The following is a 24733-nucleotide window of genomic DNA, read 5'->3' as shown; positions in this document are numbered from 1 at the left end:
GGAGGCCCGGGTCGCCGCCCGCCTCTGCCTTCACTCCCTGCCCTTCCTCCCCCGCCGGCCCGGCTCTTCGCTTTCCGTCTGAGGTGGCGGCCGGCCTCCCTGCTCAGCTGTTTTACCTCTCCTCCCGGCTTCCCTTTTCCTTCAGGCCCGGAGACCAGCCTCGGCGCTTCCTCCGCCTCCTCCGGGTGGCTGTGTAACTCCTGGCCCCTAGACTCCCGGGTCTTTCTCTTTCTTCTCTGGGCTTCGGTCCGCGCCCTGCCCGCCATGAATGAGGAGTACGACGTGATTGTGCTGGGCACCGGCCTGACGGTGAGTTCCGGGCGCCGGCCGAGGACTGAGGAGAGCGCGCGGGCCGGGGCGGGCCGGGGGCCGGGGGGCTGCGGGGAGGGAGGGCTGGAGGGACTGGGGTTCCGGGGGGGGGGCGAACCGCGGGTGCCCCCCCTCTTGCTCCTCCCGCGGCGTCCTCCCGCGTCCACCCTTTGCGCCCCGGCGCCGCGAGAGGCCGGGCCCCCCGGAGCGGCCGCCGAGTTGCGGGCGGGTGCCCGGCCCCGGAGCTGCGCTTCGGAGCGTTTCCCGGTGGAGACAGTTTCTTCGCGGTTCCGGGTTTTGTTCCGAGGGGAGCGGGCGCGGGGGTGGGGCGCGGGGTGGGCGCGCGCCCCGGAGGCCGGGCTGCGGCGGGGACCGGCGTGCTGGGGCGCGCCGCCCGCAGCCTCGGCGAGGTTGGAGGGCGCCGTCTGTGAATGTGGCAGGAAGCAGCGGGAGGTGGAAACCCGGCCAGGGAGTTGACGAATCGTCACGAAGAAGTGAAGCAGGTGGTGGTGGTGAATGAGAGTTTCACTTTGCTAAGGAAAAGGAAAAAAAATTTAAATTCCGTACTGTGGGGTACGGATGTCCTCCACCTCCTTTGGAAACCGAGAGGCCCCAGGCGGGATGGGGGAGGGTGGAAGTACTTCGAGTTGCATTTCCTATTTAGCCAACAGCCGCTGGAGTCAGCTTTGGCGACCAAAACCGAGGAGACGTTTTGGTGACGAGTTAGGGGACAGGCACTGTTTTGTAATTGTTAGAGAGTTCGTTTGAGATTTGGGGGGAAATAGGAGAATTTAATCGCCCTCTGCCACTCCAAGTGAGATTATTTGCCCGTATCTGTTAACCACCCTCCCGCTTTGTTGAGCATCTGTCGAGCTGGAAGTGAGTTTTCTCAGAAGTTTTCTGCCAACTGCTTTCTCATTTGACCTTTTCTGTCATTTTCTTTTGTTTGGTCTGCTCCTTGCGTCTATTGTCTCTTCTGGTTGCTTTCCCCTAAGAGATGGATGGGCGATGCAGCGCTATAAGCTAGGTTCTCTAGCACTGTACTCTCTTCAGGGAGTTGGAAGATAAATCGATAACTACATAAAGAATACAGTCATCATGTGAATGCATGGTGTTCCTAATGTGGTAAATTAATTTTTTCTGGGTACCTGTCTTCTAAAGAGATCTTTAAATAATAGTGTGCAGATGATGTAGGCAGGTATTGTGTCTGGTAATTAATTCTCTTTGTGCTTTCTTAAAGAAAATGAAATCTCATCTTGCAAAAAAATTCCATTTGAAGAGAGCACCATTTATATTGCCCGGGTTTTTGTTGGGGAGGTGGGGGGTATTTCATCGTAAAAAGATAAACCCTGTTATAAATCTTGTGTATTCTATGTAAAAACCTGACCTCAAAGTCCAGAGTCACTTAATGTAAACAAACCATCACTTCAGATTTGTTGGATTGTATTCTTCATTTGGGATCAAATTAATACTCATTCCAGGTAACACCCCAAATAACTATTTTAAGATTTCTCTACACAAGAGAAAACCTTTGAACTTTGATTTCACTAATTTTTTTTTTTAGGTAAAAGCTGTTAAGAATTAAAATAGCATTTCTCTGGCTGGCCATTTTTCTGTTTATAGTGAAATATGGTGATTTTTTGGAGAAAACCAATTTTTAAATGCTTCATTGTGTTTGATCAGTCCACAAAAAGATATGTGACTCCATAGGAAAAAATACCAAATAGATGAGCTTAATTACTCAGAAAGCTACTGGGTCATTTCGAATATGAGAGATTCAGATGAATTTCTTTTTTGATGTTGAGTTTGAAAACTCTTGGATATCCAAATGAATAGACCTAGCTACTACTGCAGGTTTTTTGTTCGTTTTTAAATTTTTACTATCTATAAAGAGCCTAATTGGGATTCTGATTGGGTTTAGTAGTTTGTGGTGGATTTTGCCCATTGGAATGGGCACTGTTGCTGCCAGCATATTGTAAGAGCCAGTTCCTTCCACTGTTATTCTGAGGTTACTCCTGACCTTTCATATTTGCTCTTGAATAAGGTAAGTTAAAAATGGACAGAAGAGTGCAAATCCATCATCATGCAGAGAGCTACATACTATGTTACTTCAGAAGCATCACTTTTATCAAAGATGGCACAGACTTAAAAAAAGAGTATTGAAACCAAGTTAATATAATGCACTTTAAATTTTCATTTGTATGAATTGTGACCTTTTGGATGAGTGATGATTGCATAACTAGAAATCACACCAATTTCTGCTGTCATTACATAGTTGTGATAACTTTAATCCTTATCAGTCTGCTTAGATTGTTTTGTGAGATGTTCTTTGAGAATTTTATCAATTCATAGCAATCACCATCATTGACAGTAGTAGTGACAGGATGATTTTGATAGTATCAAATCTTGCATACTAATTTATTTATTTATTTATTTATTTATTTATTTATTTATTTTGTGGGCCCCTCCCCAGTGGCCTGGGATCAAACTGGCGCTGCAGAGGCTGTGGGCAGCCTAGCCTCGCAACCCAGCGCTCAACCGCTGCGCCACCAGGGGAGGCCCTTGTACACTAATATTTAGATACACAAGGACGTATATTATTTAAATTTAAATTAAGAGACTACTAAAGCTAAAAACCCACAAGGTAGAATTCACTTTGAGTATTTGGAGTGAAGATACCATTTAATTTTCATAATTTTGGGCTTATAAATACCTCACAGCAGGCATGGCATTTATGGTACCAGATATTACATGATGCCAGTGTGCCAAGTGCTTTTAGTGCTATTAACTTGTTACTTTTATTTTTATTTATTTATTTATTTAATGTTCTTTTATTATTTTTTTTTTAATAGAGGCATATTTTATTTATTTATTTATTTTGTTTACACAAGCACTGGGTACAGTCAGAAGCGCGGGAGGGTGAGAGAATTCACCAGAGCCAGAGCGGGGAGCAGAGCAGGCAGAAGGACCAAAGTACACTGCTGAGGGGAGCAGCGGGCGGCCGGAGAGGTCTGCGCGCCATGTGGGACCCTCCTCCGGTGGCCGGGGAGCAGCCAGGGATCGAACTGGCGCCACAGAGGCTGCGGGCAGCCTCGCAATCCAGCAGTCAACCGCTGCGCCACCGGGGAGGCCCTTAACTTGTTACTTTTAAAAGAAAGTGTAAGGAGTTTATCTTTGTTGCCTAAGGTTGTCATTGTATAAGTTGTTACATCTGAAGTAAGGTAATATTAATCTACAAATACTAATAGTGGCTTCAGTGGAGAAGGCATAAAACAATTTGGTTTAAATTGGCACAATATCTTCATTTTTTTGTCCAGAAGAAATGGTATAGTTCACATAATTGAATTTTTTAGGGAATTGAGTATTACCCTTTAAAGAACTACAACTTTTGGATAAAAGCCTTTCCAAATGATGTCCCAGCTTCTTCAATAAATGAAGGCACATAGTTTACTTGATAACTAAAATTTCACATCATGAAGATTAATTATTGTGCTGTGCTGTAATATAATGAAGCCATTGCAACCCAGTAAGCTTTGTAGGAACTTTAACCTTCTTTAGATTATGATCTCAGTCTGCTCAGCATTGTGAGTTCTTTGTTAATTTACTTTTTATTCCTGCTCATCCCTCTTCCTTGTTGTTAGACGGTTAACTTTCACTTTTCTTTGATTTCAGCTTGTGTATATAGCTTCTGATAGTCTAGTTCGCTATTTATAGTTAATGTTGGGCTTGGTTGTAAGTAAACTCATGAATCTTAGAAATAGCATCTAAAGTTAAGCACAATAGCTTTTCGTGGGTCTCAAGGTATTTTTGTTGTTCTGTTCTACATTATTCTAGTAAGGAGTTATGAATAGAAATGTGTACTTCAGTCTAACCAGATTATTCTCAGCATTATATCTTTAATGAAATTGTTATACATCCCAGACATACTTCCCCCCTTATAAAATTTTGTGATTTCAAAGATGAGTTTTTGTACTTGATTTTAAAATACTGAACTATAAATTGCCTCTTGGTTTTGCTTTTTGAAAATCCTTGCCATTCCTATGTTGAGTTCTGTAGACAAGGACTTTCTATTAACCATAGTAGTGATTATTGGACCAGTATGTACAAATATCTTTGGAAGGTATAAATATCTTGCAGGCAGTTGGTATTTTCAATTAACCATAAGCATTCTGGCCCAGTAGAATAAGGATCGGATTATAGTCGTATTTTAGCATGTAGAGGTAGTAGGGAAACATTTGGTTTGAAATACTTTTTGGTAAATTAAATGTTTTGACTCACATTGTAATCTGCAGTTGCCTCTATTTCCCCTCATAGCACCTAATTAAAAGACTCAACTGGAGTAGTAACATGCCCAATTTTAGTTATTTAAGCTAACTGTAACTATTGTGATCCTTTATGGGCAATTACCATTAATCTACATGGAATTATTTTTGAGCATTTCCAGAACCAAAAATTAAGCTACCAAGTCATACCAAAAGAACTTGTTTAGAACAAGTGAGTTGCTTTTGATTAGTTAGAGTTGAACTTTGTATTTCAGTTGTGTTTTTCAAGACAACATTGAGAAATTGAAAAGACAAGCTACCAAATGGAAGATATTTGTAATACGTAATAACCAGAAAGGTCTTTTACATATCTGGAATATATAAATAATTTTTCTTTAAAGATTTATTTATACAGGAGCTGGGGGGCAGGCCGGAGGCATGGGAGGGTAAGAAGATTCACCAGAGATGGAGCGGGGAGCAGAACAGGCAGACGGACTGAAATCACTGCTGAGGGGAGCAGTGGGAGAGACAGGAGAGGTCTGCTGAGCCATGTGGGTCTCTCCCTGGCCGGCCAGGAATTGAACCCACGCTGTAGAGGCTGCAGACAGCTTCACAGCACTGGGCTCAACCTGCTGCACCACCAGGGAGGTCCTATAAAGAATTTTTAATATGGGCCAAACAGCTGGACTATATCAAATTAAAGAGCTTCTGCACAGCAAAAGAGACAATAACCAAAACAAAGAGAAACCCCACCGACTGGGAAAACATTTTTGCACCCAACACTAATGATAAAGGACTGATCACAAAAATCTACAAAGAGCTGATGAGACTCAACACAAACAAAGAAAATAATCCAGTCAAAAAATGGGCAGAAGAGCTAAAAAGAAACTTCTCCAAGGAGAAAATGCAAATGGCCAACAGGCATATGAAAAAATGTTCATTGTCACTTGCAATAAGGGAAATGCAAATCAAAACTACAAATGAGATACCATCTTACACCAGTGAGAATGGCACATATTAAAAAAACTAGCAACAACAAATGTTGGCGAGGGTGTGGAGAAAAAGGAACTCTTCTGCACTGTTGGTGGGAGTGCAAACTGGTCCAACCACTATGGAGAGCTGTGTGGAGATTTCTGGACCTACTAAACATAGAGCTTCCATATGATCCAGCAATTCCACATTAATTCCAAAGGGCACCTGCACCCCTATGTTTATAGCAGCACTATTTACAATAGCTAAGCTATGGAAACAACCCAAATGCCCAAAAATAGATGACTGGCTCAAGAAGATGTGGCACATATACACCATGGAATATTACTCAGCAATCAAAAAACATAAACACATGCAGTTAGCAGCAACATGAATGGAGCTAGAAGGGATCATGCTCAGCGAAATAAATAAAAAGAAAAATACCAGATGGTCTCACTCATAGCAGGAATTTAGAAAACCTAAATAAAGGACCAGGAAAAAGGCTAATTAATACAAAGTAAAAATCAAAATCAGACACACAAGGGGGGGGAGGGGCAGGAGCGGGGAGAGGAAGGACTAGGGTCAAAATAAGGGGGGTGTGCAATTGTATGGGGAATATAACCAAAATGAAAATGCATACATTGTGCAAAAATGAAAAATGATGTAAGAATTATATAAAATAAAATATTTAAAAAAGAATTTTTAATATAACAATAAGAAAAACACCATTTTAAAAATGGGCAGATAATTTGAATATTATCAAAAGAAGTTACCATAAATTTATCAGTAAACTATTAAAAAAAATGCTCAACCTCACTAGTTGTCCGGAAATGCAAATTAAACCACATCCTAACTAGAATGACTAAAATTTAAAAAGACAATACAAGTATTGGGAAAGGATTTGAAACAACAGCAACTTCCATACCCTGCTGACGAAAGTATAAATTGGTACAACCATTTTGGAGACCTCTTTGGCAGTATCTGCTGAAGTTGAACATACTTGTATGCCCCTTGATGTGCATCCAACATACACAAAAGACATTTTGAATGTTTTCAAAGTATTATTTGTATTAGTCAAAGAGACTGTCCAGATAGTCTATCCATCGATAGTAGAATGGATAAGTAAATTGTAGTATATTCATGTAGCAAATTTGTTCCATGATCCTCTACAGCTTTGTTGTCTAGAGTGGTCTACGGGTCAGCTGCTTTGCAACACTTGAGAACTTAACTAGAAATGCAGATTAGGCTTCATCCCAGATATATTGAATTGAAGTATATAGTTTAACATGATACCCAGATGATTCTTAGCTTTAATGAAGTTTGAGCAGCACTGCTTTAGTAGTGATTCTGGAAATTGGTCCTGTACTAGCAGCATCAGCACAAATTGTTAAGAAATGCAAATTCACAGCTCCCAATCCAGACTTTGCTGACTCTGGGATCTCTGAGGATGAGGCCCAGCATTAGGAAGTCCTCCATGTGATGTGGATGTAAACTGTAGTTTGAGAAGCTGCTTAGAATTTATATTTCTAACAGGTTTAGATGTGATAGCAAATTGGGAAGCAGACTTTGAAATCCACTGCTTGCAACTTTAGACAAACTTTCTGTAAAGGTCTAAACAATGAAGATTTTAGGTTTTGCATGCTACAGTCTGTCACAACTACATTGCTGCTCTGGTATGGTGAAAACAGTCATAGGCAATATGTAAATGAATGGCTAGGCATGGGTGTTTACCAGTAAAACTTCCTTTACAAAAAATAGCCCACAGATTGGATTTGATTTAGGTGCTTTGTGGGACTCCTGTTCTATAGCCTCTGTAGTAATGAAATTAAGTAAATTATGGACCACACATAAAACATGGATTAATCTTGTAAGCATAATGTTGAACAAAAAGTATCTGACATATTTCCATTCAGTTCAAAAACAAATCTTTGCTCTTTAGAAGTCAGAGACTGGCTAGGAGTTTGAGGAATTGTGATGACTGGAATAGGACATGAGGGCCTTGTGGAGTTTTAATATACTTTGTGTTTTGATCTAAATAAGAAACTATATACCCTCCTAAAGTAAGATTTGAGACTGATAGCAAGTAATTTAAAACATTTAAAAATACTAAAATGAATATGGGTATATTATAGAAAAAAACATGAAATATGTATGAATTTTTAAAATAAAAGTTTCAAAGTCAGATTTGAAAGGGAATGAGATTCTTCTTAATCTGGAGTCTTGGAAAATTTGAGAAACACCACGGATTTATAAAGCTACATGAAATTTCCTTTGTCTTTTTCAAAAAATGAGCGGACTATCATTGTTTTACATCTGAACAACTCTTACAATGTCTGCCTTGAAAGATTGTTTTAGCTAAAGTATATGAAAATAAGTCATAAAGATAGGTAGTTGGAAAGGGGGGAATATTAATAGCCTTTCAGATTATTGTGTTTATTCTTTGATTTATGCCAAAACACAAGTGGCAGGATTTTTTTTTTAATGATTAATTGAAGTATGGAATCTGAAACCACATTCGTGAACATTTCATACTCTCTAACATTAAAATCCATTATCTAGCCTGCACTTTGAATTCCTCTTTTATCCCCCTGCGTGATTTGATGGCATCATTCATTGATCATTAGGAAAATACTGAATTACTGAGTAATGTAAATCTTGTGAGTTATTGATACATTTCATTATATATTATCAAAAATTCATGCTTATTAATATCATTGTTGATGTTTGAAAAGAAAGTCCTTTAAGTATTAGGGGTCTGTGGCCTCCCCGGTGGCGCAGCGGTAGAGCGCTGGGTTGCGAAGCTGCCCGCGGCCTCTGCAGCGCAGGTTCGATCCCCGGCTGCTCCCCGGCCACCGGAGGAGGGTCCCACATGGCGCGCAGACCTTTCCTGCCGCCCGCTGCTCCCCTCAGCAGTGTACTTCGGTCCTTCTGCCTGCTCTGCTCCCCGCTCTGGCTCTGGTGAATTCTCTCACCCTCCTGCACTTCTGACTGTACCCAGTGCATGTATAAACAAAACAAACAAACAAGCAAACAAACAAATAAAGAAAAACATGCCTCTATAAAAAAAAAAAAAAAAAAAAAAAAAAAAAAAAAAAAAAATAAGTATTAGGGGTCTGACATGCCAGTGGTGGGCACAACATTTTTATTCAAAATTTTGACCTTTTGGGGGGGCAACACACTGTGTTACACACCTTGACATCTTAAAATTTTTCATTTTTTTTTTTTTTAAATTTTTCATTTTTTAAAATGAGGTAATGTTTAGTGCTTCATGAAGGACATTCTTAAGTGAAACTAGCTTTTTTTTTTTTTAAATCAATGAGTGTATAATGTCTACTGTAGTTGAGAGCTCTAATGCCTTAATTTGTTTGGCCACCACATGATTGGTCTTGCACCTTCTATGTAAATGTCAACACAGTGAAAAGAGTAAATAATGTCTTAACGCAGTAAAGTTAGTTTTAACCTTGAGACCCACAGGCTTCCATAGACCACACTTGGTTGCTTTAGGGCTTTTTCCTTAAATTACATCACATATTTTGCACATACATGTGTGTGTTATTTATTAGAAGAATATTTAATGACACTTTCTTTTAAAGTGTCTGTTTGAAGCATGCCGTAGCACTTTCCTTCTTTTAAAGACACTTCTGTTTTCCCTGTAGGAATGTATCCTGTCAGGCATAATGTCAGTGAATGGAAAGAAAGTTCTTCACATGGATAGAAATCCATACTATGGGGGAGAAAGTGCATCGATAACACCTCTGGAAGATGTAAGTAATAAATTTCTCTTTATAGGTTTTTTTTTTTTTTTTAAGATTTATTTATTTATTTATACATACATACATACATACATACATACATACATACATACAAGCACTGGGTACAGTCAGAAGCGCGGGAGGGTGAGAGAATTCACCAGAGCCAGAGCGGGGAGCAGAGCAGGCAGAAGGACCGAAATACACTGCTGAGGGGAGCAGCGGGCGGCAGGAGAGGTCTGCGTGCCATGTGGGACCCTCCTCCAGTGGCTGGGGAGCAGCCGGGGATTGAACCAATGCTGCAGAGACCGCGGGCAGCTTCGCAACCCAGCGCTCAACCGCTGTTCCACCGGGGAGGTCCTTTATAGGTGGTTTTAATTTTATTAGTTAGGTTATCTATAGCATCACAATTTTCAGGAGTCCTAGTTTGCGACTTGTAGAAGCTTATGGCCTTGGTTGCCACTTAGAGCAGTTTCTCTCTCTAAATTAATAGGATAAGAAAATAGGCCTCCCTGGTGGCACAGGGGGTTAAGCACAGTACTGTGAAGCTATCTGCAGCCTCTGCAGCAGGAGTTCTATCCCCAGCCAGCTAGGGAGCTACCCACATGGTGCAGCAGACCTCTCCTGTCTCACCCGCTGCTCCCTTCAGCAGTGTATGTCAGTCAATCTGCCTGTTCTGCTTCCCATTCTGTCTCTCGTGAATCCTCTCACCCCCACACCTCTGGCCTGTAACCCAGTTTTTGTATGCATAAATAAATAAATCTTTAATCGCTCTTCGGCCTTTTGGCTAAGATGAAGTGTAAAAAAAAAAAAATAGGATAAGAACGGGAGTATAGAGGATTACCTTTGATGAAGAGCTAATGTATGCCAGGCACAATTCCAGTGTTTTGCCACATGACCTAGTTTATTCTTCCAGTCACTCAAAGAGATCTTTTTATCCTCATTTTTTCGATAACAAAGTAGTGTGGGTGGCCTCCCTGGTGGCACAAGGGGTTAAGTGTCAGCACTATGAGGCTATCCATAGCCACTGCAGCACAAGTTTGATCCCCAGCAAGGGTAGTGACTCACATGGCATAGCACACCTCTTGTGTTTAACCCACTGCTCCACTTAGCAGTATATTTCAGTCAGTCTTCCTGTTCTGTTCTCCATTCTGTCACTAATGGATCCTCTCCCCCATGCCCACCTTTGGCCTGCACCCCAGCTCTTGTATGCATAAATAAATAAATCTTTAAAAAATAAAAGCAAAAAAACAAGTAGTATGGGGTTTAAGTCAAAGAGATGGTTTTGAACCTAGGTATTTGACTCTAAAGCTTAGTTTTCTTTGCTGTACTGCCTTGCCTCGTACTTAAAGAACATGTACACCTTCCTTTCCCCCATTTTCCCTCCCTTCCCTTCTATTCCCCACCACACGCACGTACACACACACACACACACACACACACACTTTTTTTTGGTGACTACATCTCAAGGACTTTAGGAGGTTTCATTGAGTATATGCCAACTTTGCTTATTCTGTTCTATCATAATAGCGATGATGAGTTGAATACTCTCATATTTTAAACTGCATTTTTTTTTATTTAGAACCTCTCAACTATTATTTAATTGAAGCTAATTTTAATTTTTTTCTGATTTGAAGAATCCAGAATTTATTTTTAACTATACATAAATGATTTGCGAAATTAAGCTTCTGTTTTCATTCAGAGGAGAATGAGTTAAATGATTTCTACAAATAATGTGGGGTGTATCAGCAGTGTTTGATAAATCTGCAACATTGACGGATTGTTTTGTGTTTTTTGTGTGTGTTCTTGGGTTTTCCGCTAATAAAAAAAACCCCAGCATTATTTTTTTAGAATTCATTAGTTTAGTATTTAATTTACATATGTATTGGAACTTTGCTAAAAATTCTGATTAAAAACAAAATGTTCAGTGATATTTTACCTGATAAAATGGTGTGTAGTTATTATACCAAAACCACTTATCATAAAACAGTTATATAATATGATGATTGAAAGTTGAATTTTGTTACATTGTGGGAACTTCTGTTTTGATTTTAGTTATATAAAAGATTTAAACTACCAGGAACACCACCAGCATCAATGGGAAGAGGAAGAGACTGGAATGTTGACTTAATTCCCAAGTTCCTTATGGCTAATGGTAAAGAATTCTAACTTAAATTTGTGACAGTACGTTGAATCAGACTTAAAAGCAGAAACTTATCTTGACAGTATTATTTGAGGTATGTGGGAATGGGTTTTGTTGAATGCCAATGGAAAGGAAGGGTCAGAAAAATAAATGCTCCATTAGAGGTGTAAAGTCAGTAAGTTAAGGATGAAGGGAAGAGGGAGATGACTTCTTAGTAATTGATTCTGAAGAAACAATACATACAAAAAGGCAAACCATTTGTAACTGCCTTTTTCGTCTTGTTGATTTCGTGACAGTCTTAGCTAACTGAATCTTCAAAGGCCGTATAAGGTTTTTCTAGCTTATAGGCTTTGAAAGTTTTCTTCATATTATTTTTTTCTCATTTTTAATTATAGGAACTAGGTGGCTTTTAAAATTGCCATGATATTTGTACTTTTTTTTATGAGAGGACATTGAAAAACTAAATTGTTGGTATAAATATTTATGTTCCATAAAATAAAGCATATACCTTTCCCCCCTTTTTATGCTGAGAGTGCTTCAGTGGAAAGGTCTTATTTGAATTGTCCCTAAAATTTAAAGTTAATTAACTGAAGTCTTTTGAGGTAAATTGTGTAAACACAACTTTTCTTAATTTCATTTGTCACATGAACCTGCTTTACTATATAAATCTAATTTATTAGCCTGTTTGAAAAGTAGTGATTGAAATTTACTTTTCAAAATGAATAATCACTCTCTTTTTCACTCTAATTTGAACTTTTATAATATTCCTATATATCATCTCTATTGTTTTCCACTAATTGGTGAATTAACATTATTGTACATATACTTTAATATATGGCTGCAAAAACTCTCCATACTTTGTATTTTATTTTCAAAGTTTTTTTTTTTTTTTTGACTGTATATTTATCCTTTCAGATGAGCTTTGAAATAATTGGTTTCTTAAAGAAGTTTGCTATTTTTAGTATACCTACATTTCTAAGGTTTGCAGGCTGATAATATTTTCGTTGTACATCAGGTTTGTCTTTACCAGAAATTAATGTTTAGTTAATATGAATTTATTAAATTTGAAACTGAGAAGCCCAAATTGCTGAAAAATTTTGCCAGTGAATTATCTTTCTTTGAGAAATAATAGGAACCTTAAGGAAACACAAACCCATTTGCAATAGCATAATCCTGAACCTCATATTTCTAATAATATTGTATAACATGTTGATAAATCATTAACCTTGAAGTTGTGAAATTAAAAAATACTTCTTAACTGAGCAGTTGGTTTGCATTCTAATTTTCCCATTTAAAATACAACTTTCGAGACTTAGGGTTCAATGGACAGTGTTAAACTGCAAAGTAATTATTATCAGTAAATGTACTTTTATTTCTACTAATTTTTGAAGGAACTGGAGGATTTAAGTTATTCAAATTATGTGGTATTTTTATAGGTCAGCTGGTTAAGATGCTGCTTTATACAGAGGTCACCCGCTATCTGGATTTCAAAGTGATTGAAGGGAGTTTTGTCTATAAGGGAGGAAAAATCTACAAGGTTCCTTCCACTGAAGCAGAAGCCCTGGCATCTAGTAAGTTATTTTATTACATTTTCTCAGAATATGAAGATTTTTCAATGAAAGGAATCTTAAAGTTAAAACCTAAGCTCCCTTATATTAACCATTCATCTGCTCATGCAGTCAGCTAATATTTATCGAATGTCTATTTTGTGCCAAACACTGACTAGCAGTTGGGAATTTATTTTAATTATTTATTTTTGAAGCTTAGTAAGAGTTTAAATGAACATCACTATATCAATGTAACTTTTTTTTTTTTTTTGCTATCCCAACCTCTCTTTGATTAGCAAGCATTACTAGAAAAGACCTTTAATTCTTTAAGATGTTTAGTTGTTACGTAAAGCAGGTTGATGAAGGATAAGTTTATACAACTAAAGGGTAGATGAGTTTTATTTTAAGTGCCCTAGGAGTTTACAGGAGAGCAAGGTTTGGATGAGAGTAGGAAAAATGCCAGTAATTCTCCAGTAATTATTTTGGCATAAGTGTAGAAAGTTTTCTCACCTCAAAACCTTATTTCAATCATTTTGGCACTTTCTCTAACTCTGTTAATTTACTTTTTGCCTATCCTAACCTGACCAGAATTCTTAAAGGTACTTTTTATTTTATGATTATTTTGTCTTTCAACATTTGTGGAGAAAATACTGAGCAAAAATGTTGAAAGACACAATAACCATAAAATAAAGCACCTCTAAGATTTTGGCTAGGTTAGGATAGGCTGTTGGGGAAGGAAAAAAATGGCTGTTAATTAAATTGAAGGTAGTTAATGATGGGCTAAAAATTCTTTTAAATCTTGTGATAGTGTAAATTTAATCCAGATAAATTATTTCATGGAAATAAATTCCAAAATTTATTCCAGATTTATTTGAAATAAATTCCAAGTTTATAAAAACAATTTGTGGGGTTTTTTTTGGAGGGGATGAATATTAAATACTTGTTTATTATACAAAAAAAGGTAAAAGTTGGAAGTTGAATTCACTGATCAGAAACAGCTTGCCAGGTAAAGCTACTGTACTTTGTGCTTAATAGCGTTATGAACTGAGAATATGCAGAATACATAGAATATGTAAATTTACTTCTGTAGCAGAGATATAGATTATAGCTTGGGAAGATAAAATTTGGTCATGTGACAAAATAATATTGTAGTTGCTCAAAGGTTCAAACTTTTATTCTGTCTAAATGTAGTATGATTCTATATATGTGCATTCACTGTGTGCACACTGGTTGCCATTTTATTTATTTTTTTTGAAGATTTATTTTTCTTTATTTATACAAGCACTGGGTACAGTCAGAAGCGCAGGAGGGTGAGAAAATTCACCAGAGCCAGAGCGGGGAGCAGAGCAGGCAGAAGGACCGAAGCACACTGCTGAGGGGAGCAGCGGGCTGCAGGAGAGGTCTGCGCACCATGTGGGACCCTCCTCTGGTGGCTGGGGAGCAGCAGGGGATTGAACCAGCGCTGCAGAGGCTGCGAGCAGCTTCGCAACCCAGCGCTTAACTGCTGCACCACCGGGGAGGCCCTGGTTGCCATTTTAATAGAAGCTGCTCTTTAGATGTTTCTAAAATTTTTACATTACACAGGCTTCTCAGTTTTTGAAATTTTGTATTTGATGTGTGTGTTATGTATATATACACACCTAAAAAACCCAAGACCTTGTTTATAAGTAGAGTTGTCATGCCTTTTTTTTTTTCGCTTTAATTAATGGTGAATCTCAGTTATTATTTCTCTTACGTGTTTAAGGAACTGTATGTTCTCAGTATACCCACACAGACAGTTAAGTTGGTAGATAAGTCAAAACACTTATGGAAAGAGGGAGGTAGCTAATGGGAATTAGCAACCTTTTTGTCTATATCATTTCCTGTTTCAACAGGCTGCCTCCCTTTGAAATCATATAGTCATGATGACTATATGAAATCATAGCCAAAGATGAAAATTTTTTACTTTGATGCCTAGTTAGCAGTCATACATTTACTATAACCACCTTCAACTTGGTTTATTAGGTTTTATAAGATGACAAATACCTTACACTCAGTATATAGTATCAGAATACTGAAGAAACATCTTATAGACATACCTTGGGTTTTTTTTTTTTAATATTAAACATCAACTTCTCTGGACTACATTTCCAGAATGGTCTTATTAACGTGTGTTATAAACAGACAGCACAAATAGCAACAATGAAGTCTTTTTCCTATATTTATATCAATTACTGCGATTGATCCTAACATAAACTACTTAAGGCAGCAGAAAGGAGATCTATAACACACTATTAAGAGGTAGAACTACCAGAGCATCTTAGTTATAGAGATTATTTTAAGGTGCAGAAAGAAAAGACTCTGGAAATTGATGGTGGTATGGGTTTTTAGTTGGAGAAATTTAGTATGTAATGCTAAATTATATAGTACTAAATTAATACCATCAAGGGACTCTCAGAGATCCAAAACCTTAATCCATTATCTTTGGATTATATGCCTGCACTGTCTCTACCATACAATGATTATTCCAGGAATACGACCTACCCCCCCCCCCAAAAAAAACCTTGTAGGTTTTATTTTCAAAGATAACAATTTCATCACTCTGTACTCAACATGGCAGCAATTGTGGTCCACTGGTCAACAATGGGTAAGTAGTAGTCACAGCTTAGGACAGCATCATAATTTCTGTTCTTTTGAAGTAATTGCCACCAGTGACATACAAAGCCTTTCTCCCACAGGACACATGCAGTGCATCCCTCAATGACTGTGGTCATCTGTGCCTTCTGAATCTGTCAGTACCAGGGTCGAAGTGTATGAACTTCTTTTGGGAAATTGTTGTTATTGATCTCTCCTGAAATAAATATTACTCCTTTGTTACCGTTCCAGCATGACTCATAGGCTCACTCATTTTGTCATCTTAGTTCCATTGGATAGTTTTTTGGTTGTAACATTCTACTGAAGCAATTTACCAGTTGCATTTCCCTCACTGATAACATAAAGATATCCATTCAGGGCACTTAAGTGGAGGAGAGTGTGCTTTTTTGTAAATATGCATCTCGCCAATATTGTATTGATGATCAAATCTGAAGGTTGTATCAACTACAATTTTTCCTTTTGTTCATGATTACTCTGTCCACCAAAGACATAAAAGAAATTTCCAAATGATGTTAGTGTCATACTGGTTTCTTAGGACATTCATGGGGGCTCATGGTTTCCATTTGTGGGCTTTTACATCATATATGCTAAGTTCCTTGTTAACAACCAGCTGCTTCCTCAACACACCTTAACAACTGTGGACTAGGAAAAATATGGACTAGTAGTAGGAAGAGCTAAGGGTTTTTAATGTGATAGCTGTTTCCTCATCTGTTTTTATAGTGTGCAGAGTGATAAACTGATAATCTAGGACTTTACATTAAAGTGACTAGTAGCCTAATTAGCATTTTATTTTGAGTTCATTTGTTCTTGGTATCTAAGCTTCTTTTCTGTTTAATACCAAGAGTGTATCAGCATACAAAAAAGAAAAGAGCTTTCAGAATTTTAGGCAGTTGACTGAGTATAGATCAGAGTTGTCAAAAGAACAACATTCAGATGGATACCTTTGTAGTAGTTTTTTCAAATCATTTACCTTGTACCTATAATAAGGTATAATTGGACATATTGTATTTAAGTACTGTTTATAATTATGTTAAAAATTAAAATTATTGTAAAATAGACTTAACTGAAGTTATAATGTCATTGTTCATTTTTAAGTGTTGTGAAACTAGAAATCATGTTATCCAGACTACCATTTTAAATTGTAAATTGCATTGAAAAAGTAATTTCTTTTCATGCTTTTCTTTTACACGGTTCCCATTGTGAGTGTGCTTTTTTGAACAATTATGTTTTAGGCTTAATGGGGCTGTTTGAAAAGCGTCGCTTCAGAAAATTCCTGGTGTATATTGCCAATTTTGATGAAAAAGATCCTAGAACTTTCGAGGGTGTTGATCCTCAGAAGACTGCGATGAGAGATGTGTATAAGAAATTTGACTTGGGCCAAGATGTTATAGATTTTACTGGTCATGCCCTGGCACTTTATAGAACTGATGAGTAAGTGTTTTGGTTTTTAGATTAATACTTTCCTTAGCACTTTCACGGAATTTCTCAGCTCTTGAAAGTGGAAATTCTAACAATATAACCATGTAACTATGTATAACTATGAAAGAAGAGGTTTTACTTGTAGACCCTTTTAAGTAGAATGTTAAGGTAGTTAATTGAAATCTCTTCAAGAAAAAGTATAAAGTGGAAACAACAGTAAAAACTAAAGCTCTTTTCTATATGCATTTCCTTTTCTCCAGCTATTTAGATCAACCATGTTGCGAAACCATTAATAGGATTAAACTTTACAGTGAGTCTTTGGCAAGATACGGCAAAAGCCCATACCTGTATCCACTTTATGGTCTTGGAGAACTGCCACAAGGATTTGCAAGGTCAGAATTCATGTTTAATATATTTGCTAAAACTCCATTGCTCCTAACCTTGTCTTTAATGGAAGTATATGATATGCTGTGGATAATGAGACAAGATAGATCTGTGAGAAATATGTTTTTATTTTTATCGCTGTAAAGTTTACATACAGCAAAGCCACAGATGTACAGTGATAAATGAATTTGATAAATGTTGGCCAAACTCCAATCAAGATAACATTTTCCTCACTTCAGGGAAGTTCCCTGTACATCATCTCATAATCACCACTACTACATTTGCAACTTTTACCACTGTAGATTACTTTTGTTTTTGAAATAAATAGTAAAGAAATAATGTATATACATTAGTGTCAGGTTTTTGCTTAACAGTATTTTGATAGCCATCCTTGTTGGCGCATATGCTGAACGTTCATTTTTTTAAACATAAAGTAGTGGTCTGTTATGAGTTATGCAAATATATCATTTTCCTGTGGGTGAAAATCTAGGTTGTTTTCATTTTTGGGGTATCATGAATGAAACCACCATAAACTTGTGTATTAGTCTCTATGGACATAGGTTGGCTTACTTTTGGCATAAATATCCAGGAGTGGAATTGCTGATTAATAACAGCAAGTTGTGTTTAATAGGAATGTGCCAATTTTCCAGAGTGGGTGTACCATTTTACACACTCAGAAATGTATTGCGAGTTTTAGCCACATCTTGTCAACACTGTGTTGTCAGTTTAAAAAAAAAAACTTAACTGTCCATGGAAGTGTGAAATGCTACCTCCTTAGGGTTTTAATTTGGATTTCCTGAGGACTAATGTTGATAAACTTTTATATATCTTGTCAGTTATTTGCATGATTTTGTGATGTGTTCATGTATTTTGCACATTTTTGAAGTTTGGGTGTCTTTGTTTTTGGTTTATAGATCTTGATACATCCTGGTGGCCAGTCTTTTGACAGATAATATGTATTGTGAATATTTTCTCCCTGATTGTAGCTTGCATTTTGATAAGCTGAAATCTTAAACTTCAATAATATATTAAAAAAAAATTAAGAAACTGTGCCTACCTCAACCCTTATAGTTTTAACTTTGTGTTTAGATATGTTTCACCTTGAATAATGTTGGTGTGTGGAGCAAGGTAGAGCTTTGAAGTTTATTTTTTTCCCATACAGATACTTAGTTGTTCTCTCACAATTTGTTGAAAAGACTTCCTTTTACACATGTCTTGGTGCCTTTATAGAAAATTAGGTCAGGTTGTTAGGTCTTAATTATATGCAGGAGGATTAGACCAATATAAGTTTTTCTAGATACCTCCATTTGGGCTTGGTATTCATAACTAAATATATTCATAATTACATGATTTTGAATCTTAAAATTGATGCTTTAGTGACTTTTAAACTAACATTACAACTGAGGGGAAAAGATTCTGTCAGTTTTGTAACTACAAAAGACAAAAAAGAGGGCCTCCCTGATGGTGCAGGGGTTATAAAGTCTCAGCACTATCAAGCTATCGCCAGCCACTGTGCATGAGTTCGATCCCTGGCCAGGGAGCTAACCCACATGGCACAGCAGGCCTCTCCTCTCTTGCCTGCTGCTCCCCTCAGCAGTATATTATAGTAGATCTACCTGTTCTGCTCCCCACTTTATCTCTGGTGAATTCTCTCACCCCCCGCACCTCTAGCCTACTCCCCAGTTCTTGTATGCATAAATAAATAAATCTTTTTATTTATTTATTTTTTTAAATATTTTTTTTTTATAGAGGCATGTTTTATTTATTTATTTGTTTGTTTGTTTTGTTTATACAAGCACTGGGTACAGTCAGAAGCGCGGGAGGGTGAGAGAATTCACCAGAGCCAGAGCGGGGAGCAGAGCAGGCAAAAGGACCGAAGTACACTGCTGAGGGGAGCAGCGGGCGGCAGGAGAGGTCCGCGCGCCATGTGGGACCCTCCTCCTGGTGGCCGGGGAGCAGCTGGGGATCGAACCGGCGCCTCCGAGGCCGCAGGCAGCTTCGCAACCCAGCGCTCAACCGCTGCGCCACCGGGGAGGCCCTAAATCTTCTTTTTTTAAAGACAAAACATCTTCAAGGAAATAGGGCAAATATGTATTACCTATAACTCATTAAGATGTAAATGAGGACACTAATAGTTGAAACATTTATAAATTATTAAATGTAATTTGAAAATTTTTCTAGGCTAAGTGCTATTTATGGAGGTACTTACATGCTGAATAAGCCAATTGAAGAAATCATTGTGCAGGATGGAAAAGTGATTGGTGTAAAATCTGAAGGAGAGGTAAGTAGCTTTTTTAATTAAAAAAACTGTTTTTTTTTTTTTTTGAGGGAGAGAGGGAAAAATAGTGTTCTTATGAAGACATTTCTGTTAATCAGAAAGCACTTAATTTGTTAGGGATACTAATGGTGGATTTCAGATTATATGATTTCTTCTTGGTACATTGATTTATATAAAGGATTAGATAAAGAGGCTGTGCTTCATTTGAAAACACAGATCTTTGGCCTTCCTGGTGGTACAGGGGTTAAGTCTCAGCACTGTCATGCTGTTGCTGCTGTGACCTGAGTTTGATTCCAGGTCAGGGAGCTAACCTATATGGTGTAGCAGACCTCTCCTGATTTGCCCGTTGTGTTCCCCTTAGCAGTGTATTGCAGCGGATTCATCTGTTTTGCTCCCCACTCTTGTCTTTGGTGAGTCCTCTCAACCCCTGCACCTCTGGCCTACACCCGTTCTTGTATGCAGAAGAAAAATAAAATAAATCTTTAAAATAAAAAATCACACAGATTTTTTTTTCAAAGAATTATTTATTTATGCATACAAGAGCTGGAATGTAGGCCATAGGTGGGGAGGGGGTGGCCAGGGATCAAACTTGTGGTTCAGTGACTGCTGATAGCCTCACAGTGCTGATACTGCACTACCAGGGAGGCCCCAAAACATTTACTTTTTATTGAGTACATTCACAAATAATGACAGCCCTTAAAATATATTCAGTACTCATTTAATCTAACCATTTGAGGTTGGGTAGAGCAAGGGTTTGAACCCTGGTCTGCCCAATACTAAAATAATATTTCTAAACATTATGGAACTGTTTTCCTAATATTTGAATAGGATTTAGAATTTATCTGTGTTACAGGGGAATTTATAGGAGTTACTGGCAAAGTTGATTTTAATGATTATAATTCAATAATTGTAATTAGAAAGATTATATTAAAAGGAAATGGCATTAACATACTGTCTAAAAACACTGTGGACTCTGACTATCATACACTATTTTAATGTTTTGGTATAGATTGCTCGCTGTAAGCAGCTCATCTGTGATCCCAGCTATGTAAAAGATCGGGTAGAAAAAGTGGGCCAGGTGATCAGAGTTATCTGTGTCCTTAGCCACCCCATTAAGAACACCAATGATGCCAACTCCTGCCAGATTATTATCCCACAGAACCAAGTGAATCGAAAGTCAGGTGAGTTTAAAGATCAGCAGATGTTGGTAGAATTTTGCTAGATATAAGGTTTTGTGTTCTACCCAAAATTCTCAAATTTATCTGCTCTATTATAGTGAAGAAACTTTAGTTTACATATAGTAAAGAAAATGTGCAATTGATCACTTTTAAGCTCATGGACATTCTAATCATTACATCGAAATGGACCAGAGTCCTACATTGGACTTGTATTCACTGCTTTGGAGATGTTTCCTCACCTGTAGAATTTAAGAGGGTGAAATAATTACATAAGCAGTTTTTCCTAGGTTCAGTGTTCCGTGCCTCTGAGGTTTATGCTTACTAGTTGACATGATTCCAGTGTATTTTTGAGCTGATGACAACACTGCTTTTAAGTCACTGTTAGCCTAATCTTTCTATTCAATATTAGCTATATGCTAGAAAACAGCTTTATTTTTTTTTATTTTATTATTTTTTTTTAGAGGCATGTTTTTATTTATTATTTGTTTGTTTTTTGTTTATACATGCACTGGGTACAGTCAGAAGCACGGGAGGGTGAGAGAATTCACCAGAGCCAGAGCAGGGAGCAGAGCAGGCAGAAGAACCAAAGTACACTGCTGAGGGGAGCAGCGGGCGGCAGGAGAGTTCTGCGTGCCATGCGGGACCCTCCTCCAGTGGCCGGGGAGCAGCCGGGGATTGAACCGGCGCCGCAGAGCCGCAGGCAGCTTCGCAACCCAGCGCTCAACCGCTGTGCCACCGGGGAGGCCCTAGAAAACAGCTTTAACATTAGGATTTAGTGCTAAATAAAATTGTAGCTCCTAATTTTTGGTTTAATCAGTTTTTACCCACTAGCTTTTCCATCCTCCTTTTTATAAAGTTACCAGCTTTTAAGTAACAGTTAAGAGCTATCTGTATAGGGCCTCCCTGGTGGTGCAGTGGTTGAGCGCTGGGTTGTGAAGCTGCCTGTAGCCTCTGCAGCGCTGGTTCGATTCCCGGCTGCTCCCTGGCCACTGGAGGGTCCTGCATGGCGCGCAGACCTCCTCTGCTGCCCACTGCTCCCCTCAGCAGTGTACTTCGGCTCTGCTCCCTGCTCTGGCTCTGGTGAATTCTCTCACCCTCCCGTGCTTTTTTTTTTTTTTTTTTTTTTAATTTATTTATTTAATTTATTTATACAAGCACTGGGTACAGTCAGAAGCGTGGGAGGGTGAGAGAATTCACCAGAGCCAGAGCGGAGAGCAGAGCAGGCAGAAGGACCGAAGCACACTGCTGAGGGGAGCAGCGGGCAGCAGGAGAGGTCTGCGCGCCATGTGGGACCCTCCTCCAGTGGCCGGGGAGCAGCTGGGGATCGAACCGGCGCCACAGAGGCTGCGGGCAGCTTCGCAACCCAGTGCTCAACCACTGCACCACCGGGAGGCCCCCCTCCCGTGCTTTTTGACTGTACCGAGTGCTTGTATAAATATAAATAAATAAATAAGCAATAGCTTAAAAAAAAAAAAAAAAAACGTGCAATCTGTATAGTAGGGTTTTTTTTTTCATGTAAGAAATTAAATCACATAAGATCATTAGAATAAAAGAATTTGGACGTCTTTCAAGCTTTCCCAAGCAGGTCTCTGTGTTTATGAAAGTTGAAAAAAGTGTAACGGCACCCTTTTAATTATTTTTTGTGTTAAATTCTGTAATAATGTATGTGGCATACACACAAGTAAAATCTATGGAATTGTGAGTTTATCGTGTCCATTCAAATTAAGAGATGTTGATCTGCAATTTTATAAATGAGAAGCTAGTACTTAATAGGTTCTTTCTTAGTTATTCTAAACCTTTCTAAATGAGGCCTTAGAACAGAAGACCCCACAGCAGTTAATATGGCTTGCCAGCTTTCCTGTTAACTGGCAGAGCTGGCACGTGAAATCTTATTTCCAAATCCAACAGTTTACTGCTATACAGACTTAGTCTCTGAAGGCTGAAAGTTGCTAAATATTTGAATACTTTAAGGACCCTGTTTGCCCCCATAAAGAATTCAAGTTTAGAAAATACTGTTCCAAATAATTTTATTTTTCAAATTATGTTTTTCAGGTAAAGTTGTTTTATATTATTTTATCTTTGGGGGTTATACAATGTATATTTTCATACCATGCCCACTCCACTGTCCCAGTAATCCTCACCATGCTCCATTGGGCCCCTTGCCATTGGATACAAATCTCCAAAGGTATATCTGAAGCCAATGTCATATTTCACCTGTTGTTTTCTTCAGTGTATTTTATAGTTTTGGTGCTTATTATCTGTGTTCCTAGTAACTTTAATTCACACCTCATTGAAATTTGGGTGAAACCTGAGCATACACATGCCTGAAATTTATAGAACTTAGCAGTGAACTGGCATTATTTGTTTCTAGATATCTATGTCTGCATGATCTCCTCTGCACACAATGTGGCAGCACAGGGAAAGTATATTGCCATAGTGAGTACAACTGTGGAGACCAAGGAACCTGAGAAAGAAATCAGACCAGCTTTGGAGCTCTTGGAACCAATTGAACAGAAGTGAGTGATGTGTTCATTTATATCAGCTAAAATCAAGAGTAAAGCCTTTGATTTTGGCTCCGAGGTGGTGTGAATCCCATGAAAGTGAAAGCAATGGCTGTTGTGTGGGTATCATCTCTACCAGACTCGTTCTTTGGGCTTTGAACTTCGGGCAGAGAAGCGGGTGGTTGCAAGGTCAGCCAAATTTACTTAATTTTTTTTTTTCCCTTCTCCAGATTTGTCAGCATCAGTGATCTCCTTGTACCAAAAGATTTGGGAAAAGAAAGCCAGGCAAGTGTGGTGATTGATTTGAAAAGGAGGGTATGTTAGGCTCTCTTGGGAAATATCCCTAGTCTTAAGTCTTTGTGATTTTTATTTCCAGATCTTCATTTCTCGCACATACGATGCTACTACTCATTTTGAGACAACCTGTGATGACATTAAAGACATCTACAAGAGAATGACAGGTTCAGAGTTTGACTTTGAGGAAATGAAACGCAAGAAAAATGACATCTACGGAGAAGAGTAACAGCGGAACATGTTCTCATCTAATTAGGACAAAGTTAAAATTTGGCAAATAATGCATATTACATGAAATCACTATTCTAAGACCTGCTTTTGTAATCAAAACTGAGATTGCGGAGCACTGTACCAGTAAATATTCCTCCCCTTTCTAATATCATGTATTAACTTGTTTCATGGAGTGGCTATTCAGAATTGATAATTATAATTCTGTTCAGTTTAACCAACACTGGCTTTTTTTTTTTCTTCCTTACTGAAGGATCAGTTTTGGGGAACATTGCAAAACTGATAGAGAACTTGATACAGTATTTGTATCTTTTAATCAGTGCAGCCTTTGCAATTACGTGCTTTTGCTGCTCAAGAGCTGGATCAGTACATTTTGTGTGCCATCTGTCCTCTTGACGTTGCAATTCTAAATTGAAAATTCCATAATTTGGGATAGCCTCCCTAAGTTTTTCTCTATGCTCTTACATTTTGTGTCAAGTATTATGAAAATACCCACATGACACAGCTACAAGTTTGGTTTGTGTGGGTCTAAAATCCTAATCAAACTTGACAATGAAGTCATTTTGGAGGAGGCCTGTGTGCGGTGTTTTACTAAAATTGATGAGCAAAATGGGGAAAGAAACCTATCATAAAGCAGGTAAAATGTAGAAGCTTCTTTTATATCCCAGTTGTGGCTTCTTCAATGGACCAAGCTGCAATGCAGTATTGATTTGACAGAGCCTCTACTTCAGTGATCCGTGTCAAAATGGCTCCAAATGATTTCTGTACTGCAAAATAAAGCCAAACTCTGGAAACCAGTTCCCTCTTGATTGATGTGTTACATTTGAGAGCTTGTAAG

The 24733-nt window shown here is 38.2% G+C and overlaps 1 protein-coding gene across 1 annotated transcript; it reads left to right on the top strand.

Moving 5' to 3' along the window:
- On the top strand, positions 1-24690 carry GDI2 (GDP dissociation inhibitor 2). The gene is made up of 11 exons (XM_037510560.2): positions 1-309; positions 9197-9304; positions 11345-11444; positions 12869-13003; positions 16846-17044; positions 17293-17424; positions 19598-19697; positions 20704-20875; positions 23244-23388; positions 23604-23658; positions 23750-24690. Exons 1-11 carry the CDS (start codon positions 265-267, stop codon positions 23894-23896), a joined length of 1338 nt encoding a protein of 445 aa, XP_037366457.1. The 5' UTR covers positions 1-264; the 3' UTR covers positions 23897-24690.
- The last annotated feature ends 43 nt before the right edge of the window (positions 24691-24733 follow it).

The sequence above is a fragment of the Talpa occidentalis genome, unplaced genomic scaffold, assembly GCF_014898055.3.
Source record: "Talpa occidentalis isolate TD23 unplaced genomic scaffold, MPIMG_talOcc4v2.1 talOcc4.14, whole genome shotgun sequence".
Taxonomy (NCBI): Eukaryota; Metazoa; Chordata; class Mammalia; order Eulipotyphla; family Talpidae; genus Talpa; species Talpa occidentalis.
This window is presented reverse-complemented; position numbering and strand designations above follow the sequence as displayed.